Genomic DNA, 24,833 nt, shown 5'->3' on the forward strand with positions numbered 1-24,833 from the left:
TCGGACCGGGTATTAATATGGTCAAGAATAAAAACTCCTGTTGCATGCACATCTCCGGTGGCAGGTTGTATGGCGTAAGAAAGACAGGCCACAATGAATATTGTCTCCCTGACATTCCAAATGGACTAAATCCATCTGTGCATAATCCGAGGTACACATTCCGGCTATTGCTAGCGAAATTCGGATGTACTTTGTTAAAATGTTTCCAGGCTCTTGCATCTGATGGATGAGTCATCTCACCATCCGTCTGAGTATGCTCGGCATGCCACCTCATCTTTCCAGCAGTCTGCTCCGATTGGTACAATCTTTTCAATCTATCTGTAATTGGTAGGTACCACATCCTTTGGTACGGTACCCTATTACGTCCCCTTCCTTGCGGCTTGAATCGTGGTTTCTTGCAGAATCGACATTCTTCCAACTTCTCATCATCTCCCCAGTAGATCATGCAGTTGTCGATGCAAACATCTATCATCTCCGAAGGCAACCCAAGACTATAAACCAGTTTCTGAATCTCATAATAAGAATCAGCAGACTCATTGTCTTCCGGCAAATACTCTTTAAATAAATCTGCCCATTCGTTCATGCAACTTTCAGGTAGATTGTGATCAGTTTTAATATTCATCATTCTAGCAGCCAATGACAATTTAGAGAGACCTTCTCTACAACCACTGTAAAGTGGTTGATTTGCCGCATCTAACATTTCATAAAACTTTTTTGAATCTATGTTAGGTTCTTCATCTTCATCATCATGAGCTACGAATGCATCAGTTACCATATCATGAACCCTATCATAATCTACCATCGGCTGATCCTCCTGATGGTAACTATGTGCATTATGCAATTGATGATCAACCGGTTCTTCTTGAAAGTTGCTATTACTACTACTAGCTTCATTCTGATCATAACTATAACCTTCTCCATGTTGAAACCAGATATAATAATTTGGCGTGAAACCTCTATTTACTAAATGCTTCCAAACATTTTCACGATTTGCCAACTTTGAATTGTTACATTTCCTACAAGGACAGAATATTTTACCGCTTTCTTGGGCGAGCGGTGTAGAATCTGCTTGATGCATAAAACGCTCCAACCCAGCAAGATATTCTTTCGTCACTCTCCCGTTAGCATCTCTATGCATATACATCCACCTCCGCAACTCGAAAATATTTCCCAAGCCCGACATTTTTTTCACGTTTTTTTTCTTGTTGGTGTGCTTAAAATTATGTTCAAACCTCCATATATATAGAAAATTTTCGAATCTGGTAGTTGAATTTTGCTAGGAATTTACGACGAAAAATTAGGTTGGTGGCAAAAAAAACGTGTTAAGTTGGTGGATTTCTCGTTCTTGCCTCGTAAGTTATTTCCTCGTAAAAATCATGCTAAAATTACGACGAATTTGCGACGAAACACATTTTTCTCGGAAAAACCACGTCAACTTACGACGATTCTACGAGGAAAAGCTTTACTCGGTATTTTACAAGGCCATTACGAGGAAACTTTATTTCCTCGCAATTTCATCGTTAAGTCATCGTAATTTCACGAGGAATAGTTTTCCTCGTTAAATTTCCTTGCTAAAACTGTGTTTTCTTGTAGTGTCTAGATAATAGAGGAGCTTGTCTCATCGCTCAAAGTGCTATTCTGCCTTGGTTTATGCAATCTTATGTAGCTCATGGTTCTCCTCTTTGGTTACTCGAGCTATTTGACGATGAGAAATCCTTCGCCTCTGTTTAGCTATGATTTTTGGAGTTCTTTCCGGTTGTATAGGGAGTGGTTGTGGTTGTATGTCTTCAACTGGTTCCCTGTGTTGGAATTGGTCTGTTGTCTGTGCTTGTTAGTTTGTTGTAACTTTACTTCCTTTGTTTTATTAATATCATCAGTTGACTTAAAAAAAGAAACAACTTATAATGCGGTTGGTCCAAAGCTTTGTACGATCAAAGTATTTTGCACGCGGAAAATGTAAAATTAAAACAGTAAAAAGCATTGCCTAATCATTTGAATGATCAAGTTACCCATGATTCAGTTTTTCTCTCCACCATGTTAAATGGTTTACTCTATAATAGAATTGGATTGGATGTTGCTCGAGAGGTATTCTATTTTAAAATAAAAAATATGGTGATGAACAAAAAAATAAAAAAAATTACTCTATATATAGAGTAAAAAATAGGTTTACACTATTATAGAGTAGAAAATAAAGTACCATTGGAGCATTTTTACTCTAAACTCTATTTTAGAGGAGAAAATAGAGTGGGGTTGGAGATGCACTTAGGACTTCCACCTCAGCATTTCATTTATTTTGGTGGGACATATCTTTATGGTTTTGTTTAATATATTATATATTCGTAAAAATTTACAATAAATATCACTTAGTACAACGGTTTACGCATCTTTAAAAAGGCTAACAATCCAAGTTTAAATAGAAATCATGGGTGTTTTGCATGTTTTTATGATTAAGTTTAATTAAAAGCAATTATGACTTGTAACAAGTCGTCTTCTTCTTTAGATCTTTAGGTTTTCTGCAATATTGACTCTGATGGCTCATAATTTTTCACGAGTTATACATTAATCTCTTTGGTTTTTGCCATCATCATGAAAACATCATGAATATTTATATATATTACTCGAGTATAGGATGAAACTAGTAAAAAAAAATATTTTAAGAATCCCAATTTTCGGACCGAATCAGTCTAAATCATCACCGTTGGTGCCCGGGTTACGTTTTCCGGTGATTTTACGGCCCTCGGCGGTAAGTTTTCGAACAGAGCTTTGTAATGAATTAATTTTTGTTGGGTCATTTTAATTAACTCGCAGCCTATCGCACCCAGTTTCTACATAAGCCTTAAAAGGTAAGGCTGATGCGTTAGACAAACTCAAAGAAGCCTCCTTGTCGGCTATTCTTTTTCACCGTCTCTAAGCTAGGGCCTAGGGTCGATCCCACTTGTCGCTTAACTCTCACCTCCAATGATAAACCATTACACTCTAAACCGCTCTATTCAGTGTCACATATCATTGAAACTCTTTAAATTGATAGAATTTCATAGTCCTACTGAAAACTTGATTAATATAACCTTTCTTTGTTGTTTTTTTCTTACTTTCCGAATTTGTCCACTAAGACTTATACACCACGAAGGGATTCACTAATTTCTCAGACTCCAAATCCGAAAGAACACACTGGTAGTTTTAAGCAGGAGGTGAACAAAATCGTTTACACAGCTGATAACTACAGGAACAAACAATGAAAAAGAAACACATTTTTTTGGACGGACTAAGAGAGTTCGTATAGACTACACAATGCATAAATAATGTATCCGACTCTGTGCTTGCGCGGGGGCTATGCCCCTAGTACTGAGGTGGTAGTAATGTACTTGACATGCCTCGTGTGACACAGCCACAAAAGTATTCAGGTAGAAACACGAAGGTGGATTTAATGGGCTTGAGAAAACTTCTTCTCACAGATTCAAAAGCCCATGTGAATTAGACTCTCCAAAGTATTTTGTGGTAGTATATCCGAAGTTAGTCTTTGTTGACAAAGTATATCCGAAGTTACTTCTTATGTTTGTTTGGTTTGTTCAAATATGTAAATAACAAAATAAACGTATTATTATTAGACGAGACTGGTAGGTGTTGAAACCGTGTTACTTTATAAAAATCCAATACAAAATTCTATAACAATTGTAACTTTTCTTCACTTTATTACTCAAACAGCAACTTAGCGTGAGTTGCATTTTATCTTAATACTATTTCTGCTTTTGTAGTTTTTCCTTTAAAAAAGAAGAAGATAACTCATGGACCATACCGAATTAATGACAAGTACTGATTGTGTAATGAATCAGCAAAATTTCCTTAAGTGGAAATAGCTATAAATTAAAAAAATGGTGCAATTGCTAATCTACGGTCTACACCTAACAGCACCGTTACGTTTCTCAAAATAATCAATCAAGAATACCTTAAGATATCGTCACGTGTCACACTGTCACGTCGGACTCGTTCGAAGACTGACAAATGTCATCAAGTCTTCACGGATTCGTACGGGGAAATAACACACAAAAAAACTTAATTAAATTTTAAAAATAAAGATAAGATAAAGGCAGAGAAAAATGTTAGAAGAAAAGTGAAAATAAAATTTAATTTGGAGGAAATGCTCTCGTCGTTCTCTCGTGTCGTTTACTTAGCAAAGAGGCAAAGTTCGAGAACTGTGTTCAGAGGCTCAGAGCAAGCAAGCAAGCTCACACTTCTTTCTCTTTAGTATCTTTCCTTTATTTTATCTTTTTATTATTTTCTCACTGTCTCTCTGCAAGGAGTTAGATCTTGGCAACATTCGGACCAAGTAAGGGATCTTTCAGACATGTTTTTTTTAATTATTTATATATGTTTTTTTTTTTTGTTTTCTATTGAAATTGATAGCTACTGTTCTCTGCACCTTCCAGATTTTCCTTATCTGATTCTCAGTTTCTTCTACTTGATTCTCCTCAGCTACTACATTAGTCCACGGATTCATGATCTGCTGTTCGATTCCACAACAAAAATGGTTCCTTTCTGGATTTGAGTAGACAACTAGTGAAACAGAGTGTTGTGTCTTTTTAAGGAAAAGATCTGAACTTTCTTTAGTTTTGGTAAGATGGCTGGAGAGAGAAGACACAAAGGGATGCGTTTAAGCAAACTCTACTCATTCAAGTGTCTCAAGCCTTTCTCCAAAGAAGACCATTCTCAGATTGGCTCAAGAGGCTACTCAAGAGTTGTCTTCTGCAACGATCCCGATAACCCCGAGGCTCTCCAGCTTAACTACAGAGGGAACTACGTGTCCACCACCAAGTACACAGCTGCTAACTTCATCCCAAAGTCTTTGTTCGAACAGTTTAGAAGAGTCGCAAATATATACTTCCTAGTTGTTGCTTTCGTCTCCTTTAGTCCTTTAGCTCCTTACACCGCCCCCAGCGTTCTTGCACCTCTCTTGTTTGTGATCGGTGCTACTATGGTTAAAGAAGGTGTTGAAGATTTGAGGAGAAGAAGACAAGTACGTATATTATTTGGCCAATTGGTTTTAAGTTGGAAGACGATGATAAGTCCATAACTTTGTTTCTTTGTCTGTTAGGACGTTGAAGCTAACAACAGGAGAGTATTAGTCCTTTCCAAGAACAATGGCGAATTTAGTAAAACCAAGTGGAAGAATCTCCGAGTTGGTGATCTTGTGAAAGTTCACAAAGACGAGTACTTCCCAGCTGATCTTCTCCTCCTCTCATCAAGCTACGAAGACGGAGTTTGCTACGTGGAAACAATGAACCTCGACGGAGAGACCAACTTGAAGCTAAAGCACGCGCTGGAGATAACATCAGCTGAAGAGTCTTCGATCGAAAGCTTCAGAGGAGGAGTGATCAAATGTGAAGACCCCAACGAGCATCTCTACTCTTTCGTGGGAACACTTCACTACCAAGGCCAACAGTACCCTCTCTCTCCTCAGCAGATGCTTTTGAGAGACTCAAAGCTTAGAAACACTGATTACATCGTTGGAGTCGTCGTCTTCACGGGCCACGACACCAAAGTGATGCAGAACGCTACTGATCCTCCTTCTAAGAGGAGCAAGATCGAGAGGAAAATGGATAAGATCGTCTACATCCTCTTCAGTATCTTGATTGTGATAGCTTTCACCGGTTCAGCCTTCTTCGGGATTATAACGAGAAGAGATATAACTGATGATGGGAAGAATCTGAGGAGATGGTATCTCAGACCGGACAAGACCACTGTCTTCTACGATCCAAAGAGAGCTGTTCTTGCTTCCTTCTTTCATTTCTTGACCGCGTTAATGCTATACGGCTACTTAATACCGATATCTCTATACGTTTCGATCGAAGTTGTGAAGGTCTTGCAAAGCATATTCATAAACCAAGATCAAGAGATGTACCACGAGGAAACAGACAGGCCTGCTCGTGCAAGAACGTCTAACCTCAACGAAGAATTGGGACAAGTCGACACGATCCTCTCTGACAAAACAGGTACCTTAACTTGCAACTCGATGGAGTTTGTGAAATGCTCCATATCCGGAACTGCTTACGGTCGCGGTATGACCGAAGTAGAATTAGCCTTGAGAAAGCAAAAGGGTATGACTATGACCACCTCTCAAGATGATGAGATAAAAGCGAATCCAACAAAGTCTGTTAAAGGGTTTAACTTCTGGGACGAGAGGATAGTCGATGGGCAGTGGATTAACCAGCCGAACGCAGAACTCATTCAGAAGTTTTTTCGAGTGTTGGCTATTTGTCATACTGCTATCCCTGACGTGGATGGTGAGAGTGGTGAGATCAGTTATGAAGCTGAGTCTCCTGATGAAGCGGCGTTTGTGATAGCTTCTAGAGAGCTTGGGTTTGAGTTCTTCGCCAGGTCTCAGACTCATATCTCCTTGCATGAGATTGATCACATGACCGGTGAGAAAGTAGACAGAGTGTATGAGCTGCTTCATGTCCTGGAGTTCAGCAGCTCTCGCAAGAGAATGTCTGTTATTGTGAGGAATCCAGAGAACCGGTTGCTGTTGCTTTCCAAAGGAGCAGACAGGTTTGTAGTTTTTTTCCCTTTCTGGTTAGTAGAAGACATCTTCTTATGTCATGTTTTTTTCAGTGTGATGTTTGAGAGACTAGCTAAACACGGACGCCAATTTGAGAGGGAGACGAAGGAGCACATCAAGAGGTATGCAGAGGCAGGGTTAAGGACGTTGGTGATTGCATACAGAGAAGTAGATGAAGAGGAGTACAGAATGTGGGAAGAGGAGTTTCTGAATGCGAAGACTTTGGTGACTGAAGATAGAGATGCTTTGATAGATGCAGCTGCTGATAAGATTGAGAGGGATTTGATTCTTCTTGGTTCTACTGCAGTGGAAGACAAACTCCAAAAGGGTGTAAGTATTAACAAAAAAAGACTTAATTAGGTTACTATATTTCAGTTACTGTCTTGGACTTACTTGTGTTGTTCTTGTTTTAAAAGGTTCCAGATTGCATTGAAAAGTTGTCTCAGGCTGGGGTTAAGATATGGGTTTTAACCGGTGATAAGACAGAAACTGCAATAAATATAGGGTAACTCCAGACTTCTTCTCTTGATTCTGTCTCTTTTTTCTTTTGGGTTCTGTAATAAGTTCAAATGTAATAGTTGTGATGTTGTTGACAGATATGCTTGTAGTCTGTTAAGAGAAGGCATGGAAAAGATTCTGATAACTCTAGATTCACCTGACATTGAAACTCTGGAGAAACAAGGAGACAAAGATGCTGTTGCAAAGGTATGCACATAACTGATAAAAGTTTTATGACTTTCTATGTTTATGGGACAATGATGGGAGTTGTTTTTATATTTGTGAATAGGCTTCTTTCCAGAGTATTAAGAAACAGTTACGAGAAGGAATGTCACAAACTGCCGTAGCAACAAACGACGAAGCTAATGAAAATCCGGAGATGTTTGGTTTAGTGATTGATGGAAAGTCATTAACTTTTGCATTGGACAAGAAGCTAGAGAAAGAGTTCTTGGAACTTGCGAGTCGATGTGGTTCTGTTATATGTTGCCGATCTTCACCAAAACAGAAGGCTCTGGTAAGACTCGTGTCACACACTTTTGCATTATGTTTCATGTACTCTGATTGATCCGGGTAGTGTATGTATGCTAGGTTACAAGATTGGTAAAAAGCGGGACGGGTAGAACAACACTAGCCATTGGAGACGGTGCAAATGATGTTGGAATGCTTCAGGAAGCTGATATTGGAGTCGGTATAAGTGGTGCTGAAGGAATGCAGGTAACCATATGTGCTTTTAGCTCTTCTTGTGTCTACTATGAAATGTTCATTTAGAGCTCTGAAGTTTTTTTTTGTTACAGGCGGTGATGGCTAGTGATTTTGCCATTGCTCAGTTTCGTTATCTGGAAAGGTTGTTGCTTGTTCATGGACATTGGTGTTATAGACGAATAGCTATGATGGTAACACACTTAAATAAACTGAACTTATTTTTGAATCTTTGTTTCTTTATCTCTGATTGTATTTTCTCGAAATTCAGATATGTTACTTCTTCTACAAGAACCTCGCGTTCGGATTCACGCTGTTTTGGTATGAAGCTTATGCTTCTTTCTCTGGTAAACCAGCTTATAACGATTGGTACATGTCTTGCTACAACGTCTTCTTCACTTCACTTCCTGTCATCGCCCTTGGAGTCTTTGATCAAGACGTCTCTGCTCGCCTTTGTCTCAAGGTGAACATGTTTCTCTCCTTTTTAAAACAAATCTCTTTGCGGTTCTTGATTTCTTGTAGGCATGAGTGTTTCGTGTCCTGTTTGATTTGGTTGATTCTCATAAATCCCATTCGGATGTTACTAATTTTTGGGTTGGGTTCGGTCGGTTTCTTCCGGGTTCGGTTTTGGTACGGTTTCTCCACGGATCTGGTTATTACCAATGTTTGAAATCACCCCAAAAAAATTTAGAAGACTAATGAAATTGAACAAAAAATACTCAAAATATATATTATTCAAAAGTTTAATTCAAAAGTAGTTAACCTATCTGAACTAACTAAGAAGTATTTGAAAAAATAAAATAAAATAAAATAAACTACAGAATCTCTAAAATACTCTAAAATATCTTCAGTATTAATTTCGGATATTTTTTATAACAGTTTGGATTTCTACTTTTTGGTTTGAGTTGGATTCGGATTTTAGGTTTGGTTAAAAATGTCCATGCCTAATTTATTGTTTTCTTTTCGGCAGTATCCGTTACTATACCAAGAAGGAGTACAGAACATATTATTCAGCTGGGAACGGATCCTTGGTTGGATGTTAAACGGAATCATAAGCTCAATGATCATCTTCTTCCTCGCAATCAACACACTCGCCTCTCAAGCTTTCCGGAAAGATGGTCAAGTAGTTGATTACTCGGTTCTTGGAGTCACAATGTACTCTTCCGTGGTCTGGACCGTGAACTGCCAAATGGCGATTTCTATAAACTACTTCACTTGGATCCAACACTGCTTCATTTGGGGAAGCATAGGGGTTTGGTATCTGTTTCTTGTCATCTACGGTTCTCTTCCTCCAACATTCTCCACGACAGCGTATCAGGTCTTCGTTGAGACTTCAGCACCGAGTCCCATCTGTTGGTTAACTCTTGTGCTCGTCACGTTCTCTGCTCTCTTGCCGTATTTCACTTACAGGGCGTTTCAGATCAAGTTCAGACCGATGTACCATGATATTATTGTTGAGCAGAGGAGAACAGAACGGTTTGAGAGTGGGACCAGGACGACGAGTGCTCTTTCTGGTGAGCTTCCTGTGCAAGTTGAGTTTACTTTGCATCACCTTAAGGCAAACTTGTCGAGAAGAGATTCTTGGAATTGATTCGTAGTTTACGTAAAGAGTGAATGACAATATTGTAAATATAGTGTGTTTAGTTTATACCTAGCTGTCTTTAACAAGTTTTATTGCTGATCTTGGATTTAAAATTTTTATTTAGATGAAATTTGTATGTTTTAGACTTGTAGTTATACATCTGCAATTGAAAAGAATTCACATAAATTGATTTTTATTTTAGCTTGGAAAATTATTATGTTTTTAATCAAAAGAAACATATGTTTTTCATTCATAGAAACACTCATGTATTCCAATACAGGAACTACTGTTAATGTATCATTATTGTGTGTGTTTAAATTGTTTGATTCGTATTGTGTGACAAGTTTACAGATGATTATTCCTTCCGTCAACATTGTCTTCCCTTATTCTTAATGCATGATAAGTTAACTAGCATTTGATATTTGACAATTACTCTAATAATAACATAATAGTATATGTCGATTAACATTTAATGCGCATAGTGTGACGATGTGGTCTAGTGGTGGAAGAAAATGAAATGCAAAAAAATCTTTAATTTGATTCTGATAGCGATTCAAGTCAAGTTAGCTTCGCTCATAAGACTTGGTCAAGAAAAGTGACAATGACATCTAGAAGTATTTATAAGTATAGTGGACAATGTATGTACGTATACGTGCCCATGTGAATCGTATTTCTTAATAGCAGAGTCGAATCTATTGCTTTCAATTATATTTTGGTGCGTGAGTAAATCAAACAAAATAAATTATTTGGAACCTTCGTTTTCGAGAAGCTAAAGATTTACAAGAAAATAAGTAATATAGAAAAAGAATTTGATGCAGCGCAGCAGCCATGATTCATGGTTCTTCTTGCTTTGTCAGCAATTACGTACGCATTTCGTTATAATGGGCTGCTTGGACTACAATCAAACTTTTCAACAACACAAATAGTAATACATCACATATGAAATTAAAAGATATGAATAATATTAAACATGGCTAAGTAATCAGAGCGCAAGTGATGATTGATTGATTGATCCTTATATGTACCATAACGAAATATAATATCCACAAATAAAATACAAATGGGTCCAAAAAATTAAATTGTACTCCCTCCGTTCCTTAATGAAGACTTTTTAGGAAAAAAATTTGTTTCAAAAAGATGTATTTTTTGTGTTTTCTATGAAAAAATTGTAAACTTCAAGAAAATTAATTGATTTTATTGAATTATTATTGGTTAAAAGTTATCGAGAATTGAAAATTACAGAAAACAATATATTTATTATGGTAGTTTAATGTGTTTTCTTAATATGTGTGAATATACTAAAAAATCTATCTTTTAGGAACGGAGGGAGTATTATTATTCTGATTACAATTGGCTGGTTGGTATTTATTTAACAATAGTTTATCATCCATAATATCATTGTCAATTGGTTTCAATGTAATAAAAAAATTCTAGACAGAAAACCTCCGGATCAAGTAGCGGGATACGATTCTAGAAAGTCCACGTTATAGCTTGTGATATATATATAGTTTTGGTGCAAAATTAAAAATTAAGCATCTTTACTTAATAATTACAAAAATTGCCATTCCCAAGTGCCACAACCGCTTCTCCTATAAATACGGCTGTTTACAGAAGATGACAAAAAGAAAGAAAGAAAGAAACGCACAAAACAAAACCTCTCTCACGCTCTCTTCGTTTGTCAACTGTAAGAAGGAGAGACGATTCACAATACAAGAGAGAGAGAGTAAGAGAAAGGGCTTCTAAAGAAAGATGGAGAAGTTAGATGACTATAGTGCCTCCACGGCGTCGTTTTCACCTAGCTTCAGCACTTACTCCGGCGACAGACTCGCCGAGATCGCCGCACGAGTTGGCAGCGAAAATTATAAAGAGAAAGGAAACGACGAATTCGAGTTCGCGATCCTCCAAACGCCTTCTTCTTCTTCTTCCGGCGACGGCGGATTAGTCTTCCCTGTTTTCGACCAGACTCTCCTCTCCGAACCTGAAGCGGTTGCGACTCCGTTAAAAGATCTGTTCCTCCGCGAGCGCAACGACCAGCCGCCGCCACCGCAGACGTATTCATCGTCTTCAGACGACGAGGAAGACGATCTAGACACGATCCCGAGCGAGATCTACTGTCCATGGACGCCGGAGAGATCAGCGGCGGAGATGTCTCCGAGCGGAGGATGCAGAAAGAGCAAATCGACGGGATCGTCGTCGACGTCGTCGTGGTCGAGGAGACGGTGGAGAATCAGAGATCTGCTAAAGAGAAGTCGCAGCGACGGGAAACAGTCACTCAAGTTCCTCGATTCGAGTCATTCAACTAACAGCAGAGACGAACCATCTTCAGCTTCCTCTCCGAAGACGACGGTTAAGAAGAAGGAGAAGGTCTCAGCACATGAGAAGTTTTACTTGAGGAACAAAGCTATCAAGGAAGAAGACAAGAAAAGATCTTATCTTCCGTACAAGCAAGATCTTGTCGGACTTTTCTCCAACGTTAGCCGATTCACCAAAACTTTTCCTCCTTTCTAATCTGATCTGATCTGATCCATTACCAACAAACAATGTCCTCTCTTCTCTTTGGATCCATTCGGTTAAACTTTAGTTTTTTTTTTGTTTGTTTATTTACTTTCTAATAAAGTATAACAAGTTCGCCTTCGTATCTAATAAACTATTGTAAAAGATGTAGTAGTCGACTGTTTAATAATTAAGTCTTCAGTTATATATTTTCCCCTGCGTTTGTGCATAGTTGATCATGTTCATACGATGTTTTAATTTTTTTTATATAATTTGGGTTCTTGATTTGCTGTAAATGTAGTTGCAGATATTAAAAAGTGTCAAAGTTTGCAAGCTGCCACGTGCTTTTAATCAAGTGTGCACTTCTAGATGTATTATGTTTGTTGAAGGAGGATAAATGGAATGTAAATGAATCTAGATGGACAGCATACATCATATAATGACACATGTACTAGTATTTCTTTAGATATTTTTCTTTGCAAAGGAAAAAGTAGTGGACCGTCTTTTCAATGCCCGCCATCTACTAACTGCAAAGGTTTAATGTCTTGATAAAAATCATTGTCGCTTACAGTAGAGTCGGCTACAGAATGTAAGTAGTACACATTCTTAACTGGGCTACGTGAATGCTATCTACTTACAGCGAACGAATGATGTTTTCTTGATTAAAGTAATTGTCTAGGCCCATGATCTACAAACAGACTATAGAGTATATACCCCATTCCGTAGGCGTAAACTCATGAAGTACACATTCCTAACTGGACGACATCATTATTAAAGATTAGTGTAGTTATCATAGACGAGCTTTTTCTGAATTTGTGGATGCAGCTATGTAAGGTTGAGAATCTATTTGCAACGTTACAGTAATATTTTTAAAAGCTACTGTATAAATATTACTCCCTGCACTACTTCCAAATCCTATTTTACCATTTCTTTCCGAGTAATTTCCAAAAGTCTGTTGTGGAGACCAAACTCATGCATGCGTTTTTAACCGTAATCATTGATTCCACTTCATGACTAACTTATTTGTCTCTTTTATGACTTGAGTGCAAATTATCTAAGTGGGATTTCGAAAATTAGGTGGATATTCGATACTAGAAAAGATCCTCCATGCTCCCTCATTTGCATTAAAGCGTGGATCTTAAACAAAATTTTATTTTCTTAAAAAAGATAATTAAATATAATTCAACTAATCATGAAAAAGTTAGATAATTGGTCACACAATATCTAACATATATAAGTTACATAAAAATGTAAAAATAACACATACTTAAAAACAAAACAAAAAACAACTTTAAAATACTTATATTATAAAACAGTGGGAATGCTATTATCGCACACTAATAATTGTATCTTGAGATTTAAAATAAGAAATCTAAAAACTATTTTTAGTTTCATAGCCGAATTTCCAATGCTAAATCTATTCACGTCTTATTTAAAAGAAAAAAAATGAAACAAAAAGCATCGCTCGTTTGATATACATAGTTGTATCATATATGTAAACACATAGATATAAATGAGAAATAGAAATTTCCATAGGACAAGTGGCAATGACACACTGCTTCTTATCACAAGAATCTGACATTATTTTCATCACACGAACATCAATCTCACACAAATGATCAAGAACTGCCCTCCACCTACTTACCTTGAAGTCGCAGAGTAAACGCCTGTAACGAGACAAGGACTTGTTTTAACCTCTCCCTAGCCACTTCATCGACCAAGTTTCCTTCTGCATCGAATTTCTGAGGCGGCTGAAACGCATTGAGAGTAAACTCCGGTTTGTTGATGAAATGAAGATCAAGGAACACTCCAATCTGTCGAAGATGGTACTGCGACCTTCCTCCACCAAAACCTCCACCGGTGCTTATGATGGCAGCAGGTTTGTCAGCCCAAACGTTAGGTGATCTTGAAGCCCAATCGATCGCGTTCTTAAGTGGAGCTGGTATTAGTAACAAGTACATTAAACATGTTACAGTCCTCGACACTAAGCAAAAGTTTGCAAAGCTAAGCAGATGGAAACAGAGCATTGCTTCAAAATCAATATAGTTTGGAATTTAACATTAGAGAGTCTTCAAAATTTTATCAAACTATTAATCTCAAATCAGTAGTTTCAATCAGCTCCTTGCTGATATTTAGGTATGGCTAATAGCGTAAGACCAGTATGTCATCGATGAATAGTTTTTTTTTTTGCTAAAACTTATTGATGAATAGTAGATTAACAATAACCCTAGATTCTTCAGACAACTCACATCACATGTCTTAAATACTTTCTATAACACAACACAACACAACAAGGCAAAAGAAACATACTGTCTTGTAGTAAACCAAAACCATGGAATCTATTCAAATCTCTGATACACAAAGCTAAGAGAAGAAACCTCAAACGAAAGCCTTTTTATATAAAGAATCGATATTTATGGCGAACAACTAAAAGGGTTACCTGAGACAGAGAAGTTGTACTCAGGGGAAGCGAAGAGAATGCTATCGGCTTCAAGGATCTTCTGCCGGAAAGCTTCGACGACGGGAGGGTAAGTCCCGTTGGATTCCAGATCGGTGTTGATCAACGGCAACGGAGAGATGTCTATATGCTCAATCTGCATCCCCGGAACCGATTCTTTCGTCAACTCCATCGCTGATTATAAAAATCCCAAACGTTATAAGCAAACGAAAACCTCAAGTATTGAGGACGAGAGTGTTAAAGAAAAGGAATAAACCGGCGCGGAGGAGACCGGTGTTGAAAGATCCTTTCCGGAGAGAACCGGAGATTGCAGCGACTTTGATCAGTGGCTTCATCGCCGTTACTGCCTCCATTTTTCTCCGATTAGAGCTGGAGAAGGAGACGATGAGATTAGAGTTAGGTGGAGGAAGCGATAGAAAAGACAGGAGATTCCACTTATCTAGTGCTCTTCTTGTAAGGCCATCAGCATTGAGAGTTCTAATGGGGTTCATGGACTCGGGTTCATAGGCCCGGAAGCCAAAAATAAATCAAAAATTGGGTTTATTTCCGCGACCCGCCTTTTAGTACTGACCCCGTATGAGCCTGGTTCATGCCAGGTGTCACCCACCCATTAGAGACGCGTTCGCGAGTTGACGAGGAGGAAAGCGGAGAGAAAACATTTTCTCTCATTTCTGAAAAAAAAGCTAGGGTTTCTCTCCGAAAGGCGATTTTGGTGCGACGCTGACCGTTCTTCACTTTTCTCTATCTAATCGACGACGGAGTGTCTCCTCTACGAGCTCAGGTGAGTATCGAGTGGATTCACGGTTAAATCAAGCGTTTTTGGTGTCGAAACCGATGTGGGGGACTCGAAATAGATTTTGTGGTTTCGAGTTTGGGTTCAAAATCGGAAAAGGGGGTTTCGATTTATGGTTGTAAAACCTCATGCGGGGTTCGATTTATCGATTTTTAGGGTTTGTTTATCTGGGATCTGAAATCGATTTGGGGGTTTCGAGTTATGGTTTTAAATCTGCATGTGGGTTCGATTTATGGGTCGTTTCATCATAATTTTTCGTGATTATGTCGTAATCTGTTTTATCGTTGTTGTTTAGATGGATCCCGTGGAAGATAGAAGAAATACAAAGAGGCAAGAGGAGTACTACAATAGGATGGGAAACGTGGCCGATTCAGAATATGGGATTCCCAGAAGGTGTCCCTGTGGTGGGGGAATCCGAGACGAGGTTCGCGTGAAGGAGGAGTACGACACTTTGCCTGGGAAACGCTTCTTCACATGCATCAACTACGAGGTAAGAGATACAATGCAGATGGGTTTGAAGAAGTATAAATTATGTTTTAGTGACGCGAGTCTAATGTGTTTATGTTGTCAACAAGGCTGATGGGTTTCATTACCGTCAGCCTTGGGTTATAGGTGTGCAGGAGGAGATCGAAAGTCTGCGTAGGCGGGTGGAGAAGGCTGAGCAGGTGATCAAGTTGGTGCCCAATCTCAATAAACATATCGACACAGTTGAGGTTAGTGAACTTTTTAAGAGTATCGAATTGGTAGTATAAAGATTTGTAAAGTTTGGTTCTTTTTAAGTCCGTAACACGGTTTGTTTGTTTCCATCTGCAGGCAGAGGTTAACCGCCTCAGTTTGGTGGTTGATAACCTCACTGCTGAGATTTATTCTCTCACTGTGCAGGTCGCAAATCTGGAGAAGGTCTGCTTCGAATAAAAACCTTAAGGTAAACACTCAAGCTTAACTAAGCTTAACTGAACTGAAGTATTTAGCTTGTTCTGCTGAATGCTGTAATGAATGCTGAACTAGAGGTGAACTGAACTAGGTAGAGTAGGTAACTGAACTAGAAAGTGAAGTGAACTAGGTAGACTAGGAACTGAAAAACATTAATTTTCAGTTGGTTGGTTGCTCTGATGAATGTTGTGTTGAATGCTCTCTGTCTACTTCTTGTACTAGTTTTTTAAAACAGATTTGATGTGTAATGAATGCCGTTAGAGAACAACTTGTTGTGTAATTAACTTTAATGAATTTTGGTAGTTAGACTTACTTTAATTGCTCTCTCTTATCAAAGCACAATGATAGTTTAAAAACATAGTTAGAAGTAAAAAATCTGAAAACCAAAACCACGTTTAAAACACCACCCCAAACCAAAATGGAACCGTTTTCTCTAGATTCTCTCGGGTTTATGAACCTTTTATCTTCCCAGACCAGTCAACCCATAGACGTAGGGTCCATAGGCGTAGGGTCTTCTACTGTTCCAAAACCGTTGGAAAGGAAAAAGTGGACAACACAAGAAGACATTGTTCTGATCAGTGCTTGGTTGAACACCAGCAAGGATCCGATAGTTAGTAACCAGCAGAAGTTAGGGTCATTTTGGAATAGAATAGCAGAGTATTTCAATTCAAGCCCTCAGCTGAGTGGCTTCGCTCCTAGAGAGTGGAGTCAGTGTAAGCAGAGGTGGGGAAGAGTTAATGAGCAGGTCTGTAAGTTTGTGGGAAGTTATGAGGCCGCATTGAAGGAACAAGCTAGTGGTCAAAATGAGAACGATGTCATGAAGTCTGCCCATGACATCTTCTTTAACGACTACCAGCTCAAGTTCACACTCAAGCATGCGTGGAGGGAACTGAGGTTTGATCAAAAATGGAGATCAAACTCTGTTTCCAGAGATGGTCCAAAGGAGAAAAGAAAGGAAGCTGCGGAAACAGAGCCTGAGTTGGAAGAGGTTAGGCCTCCTGGTATTAAGGCTTCCAAAGCTGCGAAACGAAAGAAGCACGGGAATGAAGCAGCTCTTGATCAGATAGAGAGCATACTAGCTATGAAAACTATCATATCAAACCGGAAAATCCTTGATCGTCTCTTAGGCAAAAATGCAGATACACTTTCTGATCAAGAAATGACACTCAAGAATAAACTGATATCTGAAATGCTTTGAGTTGGTCAGTCGATTATTTTTTTGTGGTTTACAATGTGTTGTGTAGACTATTGTCTAGAGGGATATGTGATTTCTTGAGTGTTGTCTAGACTTTTTGTTTAACTTTATTGATTCGGCTCTGTTTTGTGTTGCAGGTCACGGGTTGCTTGACTTGTGGAGGTGGATGCTTGTACTTGTGTTGCAGGTCACGGGTTCACGCTTTCTCTGTTTCTTTTATGTACTTGTCTTTTAGCTTTATGTACTTGTCTTTTAGCTCTATGTATGTCGGGAAAGTGTAAAATGTTGGATCTTTCTACACTTCTATGTTATGTAATCACGGGTGTATGTACCCCTGATAACTTCATTCACCGGTGTAAACATTGTCTCCCTATATATATTATGTTTGTCACTTCTCTTTGGCTATCATTTATAAAATCTCCAATGCAACTTCTCTTTCTTTCTCACTTGACTTTGTGAAACACAAAGTATTTGTGTATCTACCCACTCCTTGTATTCAGGTATGTATGACACATTTTAATTAAGGTTTGTATGAAACAAAAGATATAATCACATAATATCCAATGCAACTTCTCTTTGTTTGCGTGTACATTTTACAAATATATTTGGTGAACCGCCATGTGATTTGATTATATCTTTTTTTTGGCGACATTTTCTTACAAGTATTATGTATCTTTGTATGAAAAAATGATATAATCACATAATATATTTCTAATCAACCGTTGCTTTTTTTTATATGAAACACCGAACATTTTGTTGTCTTAAAATACAATTTAAAGAAATATGTGAAACAAACAACATTTTGTTTAATTAATATGATAATAATTTTTTTTTTTTTGAATATGTACAAAGGATGTCTTCCTCATCAAGTGATGAAGTAGATGAAGCTTTAGATGAAATTGTCGACGAAGTAGTCGATAATTACATCGACTCAATGGTTAATGCTCAAACCAACAAGCCGAAGCGACGAAGTTATATCGAAAGAGAGCGGGAACTAGGACACAAACAACTATGGAAGGATTATTTCGCGGAAAATCCAACATACCAGCCGGAAATGTTTAGGCGCCGTTTTCGAATGAACAAAACATTGTTCCTTCGCATAGTCCAAAGCCTAAGTACTGAACTGCCATACTTTCAGCAAAGAAGAAATGCTCATGGAAGGTTGGGGCTATCTGCACTTCAAAAGTGTACGGCAGCAATACGTATGCTGGCATACGGACAATCGGGAGATATGTATGACGAATATCTCCGACTAGGTGAAAGTACTTCACGTTTATGTTTGGATAATTTCACTAATGGGATTATACAATTGTTTGGAGCTGAGTATTTAAGAAGACCTACCCCGGCGGATCTTCAACGATTACTCGATGTTGGAGAGGCACGGGGGTTTCCAGGGATGGTAGGCAGCATCGATTGTATGCATTGGGAGTGGAAAAACTGCCCAACGGCTTGGAGAGGGCAGTTTACACGTGGTTCAGGAAAGCCGACAATTGTCTTAGAAGCTGTGGCATCACATGATCTTTGGATATGGCACGCATTTTTCGGTTTACCAGGTACTCTCAACGATATCAATGTTCTTGATCGGTCACCAGTTTTTGATGACATTTTACAAGGTCGAGCACCTAAAGTTAATTTCAAGGTCAACAACCAAACCTATCATATGGCATACTACCTTACTGACGAAATTTATCCGCATTGGGCTACATTTATCCAATCCATCCCACTTCCTCAAGGTCCTAAAGCAGTGCGGTTTGCTGAACGCCAAGAAGCCACCAGAAAAGATGTCGAACGTGCTTTTGGAGTATTGCAATCGAGATTTGCTATAGCTAAAAACTCAGCTTTACATTGGGACAAGGAAAAAATAGGAAGGATTATGAGATGTTGTGTTATATTGCACAATATGATGGCCGAGAACGAAAGAGACGGATACAATCAAATTGATACATCAGAGTTCGAGTCGGGAGAGTCAAGCAGAAGTTCCCAGGTGCGAAGAAGAGAAAGTTTGAATGTCCATATTATGCTTGGCATTCGCACTGAAGTTCGAAATTCAGATAAACATGATCGTTTGAAAGCTGATCTCATCGAAAATATCTGGCAAATGTTTGGTAATGTAGATAATTGATCGTTGTATGTTCATGAATTCTCAATGTATTGAATAAATTTCTTTTATAAATATATTGGTTAATGTAATCAATTCTTAATGTATTGAATATTTTAAAACTTATTATATTTTATTCATTTATTTTCAATATAGTGAAAAGATTTAAAAAAAATATATATAATATTATTTTATTTCTATGAACCCCTTCTGCAGGTTCACCAATGCAGGAACACAATCGATAGAGGTTTACAACTATTTATGGTCCCACCAAAAAAATAATAAAAAAACCTTATGAACCCCAAGAGGGGGTTCACCAATGCGGATGCCCTAATGATTATAACAATGGTTTACTGACTAATTAAATTAATATTAAGTAATTATTTTTTTAATCGAAAAGCCGAAAGATAACCGGAACAAGCTTTTGAGCTTACCGGCTCCGATTGGACTATAAACCCACCATACATAACCTTTAACTTTTAACTTTTTTCAAAGACAAAAACAACACATTTAACTTTTAATTTAAATAACATAGATTCAAAATAATTAGGAAATGCTTTTTTTTTTGCTATCTAATATTATTTATTTACCAAAGTATTTTACAAAAATGCATAAAAAAACCCACCACACAGGTCAAAAGACAAAAGCAATTATGCGCACAACATAAACCAAACCAAACAAAAACCCACCAAAAGTCCAAGTACATCCCACATCAGAGGGAAAAAGACGGAAACACGTCTCCCCCACGTGTTCAAGCGCGTGAGAGCAAACACGAGACTCCACCGCCTTCACCAAATTGGAAATCGTCGCAGGACAAACACGGTAACCACCGGAACTTGACCGGAAACAATTTCACAATCTCATACTCCACCAGATTGAAGCCAAACCACCTTCATCACCTAATTCCTTATCACCGGAGAGCATCCATCGAACCAATTCGAGATCTCATCCAGATTCTTCAATCCACAATTCCACACCCAAAAAACCAAAGCTTTCCGCCAAACGAAAAACCTGAGAAAATCAATTATAGTCGGATTCTAGCTACACAAATCCGCCGTCTTCACCTAAGGAGGTGTAACGCGGTGTAACGCGGGCCGACCGCCTGTCGCCGGATAAGAAGGCCAGGACGCCAGAGACAAAAGCTAGACAACCACCAAGGATGCGACGCTGGAGGCAGAGCCGATCGGATTACACCGAACCGGAGAGAAATGTTGGAACAAAAGATCCGACCGACGTCATGGCTGAGGAAGCCCACCGACGCCGGTTAGATTGCGCCATAATCAAATCGGAGAAGAAAAGAGAGGTGAAAGCGTTTTTCTAATTAGGAAATGCCTTCAATCTGAAGTATTCTATTTATAATTTTCCATTCAGTATAAAGGTAATAAATTGAACTAGGAAACAAAACCAAATTCAAGGTCAAACATAAAAAAATAGAGAGAATATTTATAGTTATATTAAATTATTCTTTTGTTGAAGTTTTAAATTAGTTAACCTCCAGATATGGTAATATATTATAGAAACGGTTTCCAACGAATAACTTAAATTATAGGTTCTAAATAGTGACCAAATGAATGAATTATCATTCTTTACAATTTACACTATTTATAAAGAATATTTGTTACCTATGATTTTTTTACATTCCTTAACATTTAAGAAATAATAGAGTACAATTATTCTTTGTCAAATTAAGAGAAGAATAGTTTTTCCTCTTATTTTATTTTTCTTCGTTCTTTTCTTTCTTATTTTTCATATTACTTTAATGGTTATTAGACCCGTGTGCGTCCCACGGCTTTTTGGAAGATGTGGATTGGATTAATCACATCCGGCCTAAAGAGCAAAGTTGTAGAGTAACCAAAGAAAAAAAAATTAAGGATAGTTTGTAGACCAACAGTTTTTTTTTTGTTGATAATGGAGGTATATGTATTTAAGGAGTTATGTCCAGATAGTCTTGGGATAAAATGGTTAGTTGGATACCTTCTATCATATGAAACATCCTATCCACTAAGTCCAAATCCAGGAAGTCAACTGATCCAGAAACTGTGCTTAAATTTTTAGTGGTGTTCGAACATGGGAGGTAACCAGTCTTGGGCTTTCAACGGTTGGATCCATTTAGTTTTGTTACTGTAGTTAAAAATGATTGTGGGTTGAAAGTAGAAAATCAAAAGAGTCGAATTCATTAGAGAAAGGGTATGAGATAAAACACAAAGTCGAGCATACTCAACTAGGAAAGCATACATGATTAAATCATATGATGACATCTAGACACTGAACAATGGTGGGGGAGTTTTTAAAACTAGCTACAATATTAGACCACAAAACCTTCCCCCAATGCTCTCCTTGTCCTCGCCTCTCCAACGCAATCTCTGTACACCAGATCTTCGTTTCCCCCCTTTCATTACGCTTAAACAAAATCACTAGTTTCCCTCCATGGTTCGCCATTCTAGACCCTCCTTGAATACCACGCATGTCAGGTAGATCCTCACCAACACCTTTCAGTATTCTCCATGTCCTAGCTTTCGGATCGTACACGCTAATTCCTTTCTCAAATCCGAAAGTGTACAACATGTAGTCAATAACGCACGAACCAACTACCCATTCACTGTTCAACGAGCTTTGCCTCTCCCATTTATTTTTCTTCGGATCATACACAAAACTTCTTTCACGATCCATTATGTAAATTTTCTCGTTCATCACAAAACTATTGAGCGTTATCTCGTGCAAATTTTTGTTGCACACACCTGGAAGATCACGATTTACATTTAAGAAGAAATTTAATATTACATGATGTGGTTTTGTGCTCATAAAATTAACTAATTCGGTCCAAAACCTCATGATATCCAATAAAAAGGAGAAAAATAAAAGAAACAAACCTGGAAAGCTTTCCCAAGTTTGATTCTTGAGGTCGAAAACCTCAAGCCAATCTTTCGACGACTTCTTCTTGTTACATCCTCCGAGGACATAAATCTTCTCATCCACAACACCAAAAGCAGCGCAGCCACGAGCAACACGCATGCTAGGAAGAGACCGACACGTGCGAGTTATACAATCAATAGCAAAAGCGTTAGTGGTTAACTCACCGTCGATGCATCCACCGAGAACGTACATCTCTTGACCGATGACAATAACATTAGACCCCCAACAAGGCAGACAAGGGAAAGAAGGATACGGAACCAACTTATGGTTCAAAGAGTTAGACTCTTCTTTGGAGGGTTTTTGATTGAGAGTGTACCAAATAGGTTTTTGGTCGCGACTGAATCTCAAGGCAAGGTAAAGAACGTTCTCGGTGCTTTTATGGAGTGAACGTACGCGGTTAAGCTCCGAGGAAGCAGCGATGATTTGGTTGAAAGTCTTGCAGACTTCAGAGAGTGAAGGGTGGTCACATCTTGGAACGTACGCTAAGCAAATCACTGAGATATCATCTGGCAGTGGAAGGGACGAAAGAGTCGGTTTGTTGCATTTTGGTGGTGTGTTTCCGGCGTTTGCGGAAGCTGGGAAATACATTATTCTTACAAGTACGAGGAATCTGATGGTTCCCACTTGAGTTTATATACTATTAAGTACTCCTTTAGTGCCTTAAATACACAGTTTCGCATTCATGCATTGTTCATGTGTGAGCCTTGGTCAAGAGTTTGTAATTATTGAATCTTAACTAACCGTAATGATGATTACTCCCATGTGTCAAATATTATGTGTTTTCACATTTTTTTTACTTGAACTTTAAAAATCAAATTAATTAAAATTTAATGCCCTCCTAAAATGTTTAGTAAAACCATTATCTCTACATTAATAAAAATCACGGTTACATTTTTTATTGACGGTTATATAAATTAACTTTAGTTTTTATTATGTCGTTTTATGTAACAAACTGTCAGTCAAAGAAAAATCGTAATTTCCGATTTTGAATTCTTATTTTAATTATGTCGTTTTATGTAACAAACTATTTTTAACAGAATAAACGTAAAACATATAATGAATAGTATATAAAGGTGTGTGTTTATAATTACTCTGTAGAATTTATAAATTTAGGTCTTTTTTCATTAATGTTAGTATTACAATGTTATATATATTTTTACAATTTGATTAGATTTTCCTTTTTATTATTTTTTTATGTTTTCATTTCACAAAAAAATTTCACAACTAATAATTTATAAATAATAAGTATAATAATTAGTATTATTATTTGATATATATATTATAACATTTTATAGTTTCAAACATGTTTACATCAATTATACTTTTAAAAATGTTTAATCATTTCAATAATTTTAGAAACCTATTTAAAAAATTCTCATGAATTTTCATATTTTCACTATTTATAATTTCTAAATATTTTTAATATATGGTATCTGTGTTATTGTGTTTGTACTTTTAGTTTTATTTTGTTTACAGTTTCTTCGTTTTATTTATAATAAACTTAAACTTTTTATAAAATTTGTAATAGTAAAATTTTACTATTATATATATATTGATGTTTCTAAATGGTTTTTGTTATGTTTGACTTATATATATTTTTAAATATATATATATATATATATATATAATATATATATACTAATAATTATATACTTACTGATATCTTGCATATTTACATGTTTTTAGCGTTCATATCTTGTACATTCTGATCATATAGATTAGGAATTAAGCATCTTTAGAGTCCATATTGCATGCATTGTCTTTATTAGGTGTTGGAGAGTGCTATGGAGTGATTGGAGATGTTTGGGAGCATTGTGATTCAAAAAGAAGTAGAAAATGATCATTGGACGAGTAGAGGAGCTGGAGCGACCTACTGGAGCGAGGTGAGCAACCCATTCTAACCGGGAGCGACCTCTCGCAACGACATCATCAACCCGCTCGGCATTTCGTCGCGATACAAGCATGATCTGGAGCGGGCGAGCGCAGCGGGGTCAAGTAGCCGCTGTGACCTGGAGTGACCTTGTGGAGCGACGTAGCGTACCCGCTCTGGGCCCAACATCCCGTCGACAACTTTCAAGAACCAGAGCGACCAAGACGGAGCGAGGTGGGTACATCGCGCGCCAAATCCATGAAGTGCGAAGGGAGCCAGAGCGACGTCCCGGAGCGAGGTGGCGAATCCGCTGTGAAGCTGGAGCGACCCACTGGAGCGGGGTCACGAACTCGCGCGCAAGATCTATATTTGATCGATTTTTCATGTTTTGCTGGACCTTCTCAGACTTGTTTTTGAGGCCCACTAGGTTTTTAGGAGTCCTATAAATACTCTCTAAACCTAAAATTAGGACTAATCTTGTTTTCTATCTAAAAAAAACCACTTTTGGGAAAAAGATCTAATCTTGATCGTAATTTCTTATCTTTGCTTGATTATCTTGCTCTCTAATCATGTTTAACCTTGAATCATCCATGGTTTTGGGGTTATTCATGTCTATTAGTGAGTAGACTAATCTTGGATTCATGGGCTAGGGTGATTAAGGGTGATTAGAGAAGATCTAGGGTGTTTAGTGTTAGATTTACTTGTTTCCATGCTTGTTGAGGGTTCTCAATGTTATTTTAGTCTGATC

General features: G+C 37.7%; 6 protein-coding genes across 8 annotated transcripts; 4 read left to right on the top strand and 2 right to left on the bottom strand.

The window, feature by feature from the left end:
- The first annotated feature begins 4,084 nt into the window (after window positions 1-4,084).
- On the top strand, window positions 4,085-9,543 carry LOC111207921 (probable phospholipid-transporting ATPase 8). Of its 2 annotated transcripts, none has more exons than XM_022706508.2 (11): window positions 4,085-4,324; window positions 4,471-5,011; window positions 5,090-6,543; window positions 6,607-6,883; window positions 6,970-7,058; window positions 7,150-7,258; window positions 7,341-7,565; window positions 7,640-7,765; window positions 7,846-7,944; window positions 8,022-8,213; window positions 8,721-9,543. In XM_022706508.2, exons 2-11 carry the CDS (start codon window positions 4,616-4,618, stop codon window positions 9,339-9,341), a joined length of 3,588 nt encoding a protein of 1,195 aa, XP_022562229.1. In that variant the 5' UTR covers window positions 4,085-4,324; window positions 4,471-4,615; the 3' UTR covers window positions 9,342-9,543. The 2 variants fall into 2 exon arrangements, with proteins under 2 accessions (XP_022562229.1, XP_022562230.1); XM_022706509.2 differs by having other exon boundaries at window positions 4,116-4,324; window positions 4,425-5,011.
- A 1,315-nt stretch (window positions 9,544-10,858) lies between these two features.
- Window positions 10,859-12,110, top strand: LOC111208264. Its single transcript, XM_022707215.2, has one exon. It carries the CDS (start codon window positions 11,082-11,084, stop codon window positions 11,838-11,840), a length of 759 nt encoding a protein of 252 aa, XP_022562936.1. The 5' UTR covers window positions 10,859-11,081; the 3' UTR covers window positions 11,841-12,110.
- A 1,162-nt stretch (window positions 12,111-13,272) lies between these two features.
- LOC111208265 (NADPH:quinone oxidoreductase) lies at window positions 13,273-14,819 on the bottom strand. The gene is made up of 3 exons (XM_022707216.2): window positions 14,540-14,819; window positions 14,266-14,457; window positions 13,273-13,764 (listed from the first exon to the last, which is right to left on the bottom strand). Exons 1-3 carry the CDS (start codon window positions 14,772-14,774, stop codon window positions 13,463-13,465), a joined length of 729 nt encoding a protein of 242 aa, XP_022562937.2. The 5' UTR covers window positions 14,775-14,819; the 3' UTR covers window positions 13,273-13,462.
- On the top strand, window positions 14,750-18,951 carry LOC111202577 (glutathione S-transferase T3-like). Of its 2 annotated transcripts, XM_048762129.1 has the most exons (5): window positions 14,750-15,064; window positions 15,372-15,566; window positions 15,652-15,789; window positions 15,890-16,001; window positions 17,342-18,951. In XM_048762129.1, exons 2-4 carry the CDS (start codon window positions 15,372-15,374, stop codon window positions 15,989-15,991), a joined length of 435 nt encoding a protein of 144 aa, XP_048618086.1. In that variant the 5' UTR covers window positions 14,750-15,064; the 3' UTR covers window positions 15,992-16,001; window positions 17,342-18,951. The 2 variants fall into 2 exon arrangements, with proteins under 2 accessions (XP_048618086.1, XP_048618085.1); XM_048762128.1 differs by lacking the exon at window positions 17,342-18,951 and having other exon boundaries at window positions 15,890-17,263.
- LOC125590617 lies at window positions 18,058-19,326 on the top strand. Its single transcript, XM_048764247.1, has 2 exons — window positions 18,058-18,757; window positions 18,938-19,326. The coding sequence occupies exons 1-2, from the start codon at window positions 18,058-18,060 to the stop codon at window positions 19,324-19,326; spliced, it is 1,089 nt and encodes a 362-aa protein (XP_048620204.1).
- A 153-nt stretch (window positions 19,327-19,479) lies between these two features.
- On the bottom strand, window positions 19,480-23,435 carry LOC111207471 (putative F-box/kelch-repeat protein At3g27910). The gene is made up of 2 exons (XM_022705532.2): window positions 22,173-23,435; window positions 19,480-22,040 (listed from the first exon to the last, which is right to left on the bottom strand). Exons 1-2 carry the CDS (start codon window positions 22,801-22,803, stop codon window positions 21,547-21,549), a joined length of 1,125 nt encoding a protein of 374 aa, XP_022561253.2. The 5' UTR covers window positions 22,804-23,435; the 3' UTR covers window positions 19,480-21,546.
- Window positions 23,436-24,833: the final 1,398 nt, after the last annotated feature.

The sequence above is a fragment of the Brassica napus genome, chromosome C7 (assembly GCF_020379485.1).
Source record: "Brassica napus cultivar Da-Ae chromosome C7, Da-Ae, whole genome shotgun sequence".
Classification (NCBI taxonomy): domain Eukaryota; kingdom Viridiplantae; phylum Streptophyta; class Magnoliopsida; order Brassicales; family Brassicaceae; genus Brassica; species Brassica napus.

Coding starts and splice junctions, on each gene's coding strand:
- LOC111208265 (XM_022707216.2), bottom strand. CDS start 14,774: ATGAACCCCATTAGAACTCTCAATGCTGATGGCCTTACAAGAAGAGCA. Junction 14,458..14,539: donor CACCGGTCTCCTCCGCGCCG/GTTTATTCCTTT, acceptor TTTTATAATCAG/CGATGGAGTTGACGAAAGAA. Junction 13,765..14,265: donor GTACAACTTCTCTGTCTCAG/GTAACCCTTTTA, acceptor TACTAATACCAG/CTCCACTTAAGAACGCGATC.
- LOC111207921 (XM_022706508.2), top strand. CDS start 4,616: ATGGCTGGAGAGAGAAGACACAAAGGGATGCGTTTAAGCAAACTCTAC. Junction 6,544..6,606: donor CTTTCCAAAGGAGCAGACAG/GTTTGTAGTTTT, acceptor TGTTTTTTTCAG/TGTGATGTTTGAGAGACTAG. Junction 8,214..8,720: donor CTGCTCGCCTTTGTCTCAAG/GTGAACATGTTT, acceptor TCTTTTCGGCAG/TATCCGTTACTATACCAAGA.
- LOC111202577 (XM_048762128.1), top strand. CDS start 16,428: ATGGAACCGTTTTCTCTAGATTCTCTCGGGTTTATGAACCTTTTATCT.
- LOC111208264 (XM_022707215.2), top strand. CDS start 11,082: ATGGAGAAGTTAGATGACTATAGTGCCTCCACGGCGTCGTTTTCACCT.
- LOC125590617 (XM_048764247.1), top strand. CDS start 18,058: ATGTCTTCCTCATCAAGTGATGAAGTAGATGAAGCTTTAGATGAAATT. Junction 18,758..18,937: donor CGCATTTTTCGGTTTACCAG/GTACTCTCAACG, acceptor CACTTCCTCAAG/GTCCTAAAGCAGTGCGGTTT.
- LOC111207471 (XM_022705532.2), bottom strand. CDS start 22,803: ATGTATTTCCCAGCTTCCGCAAACGCCGGAAACACACCACCAAAATGC. Junction 22,041..22,172: donor AACTTGGGAAAGCTTTCCAG/GTTTGTTTCTTT, acceptor GTGATCTTCCAG/GTGTGTGCAACAAAAATTTG.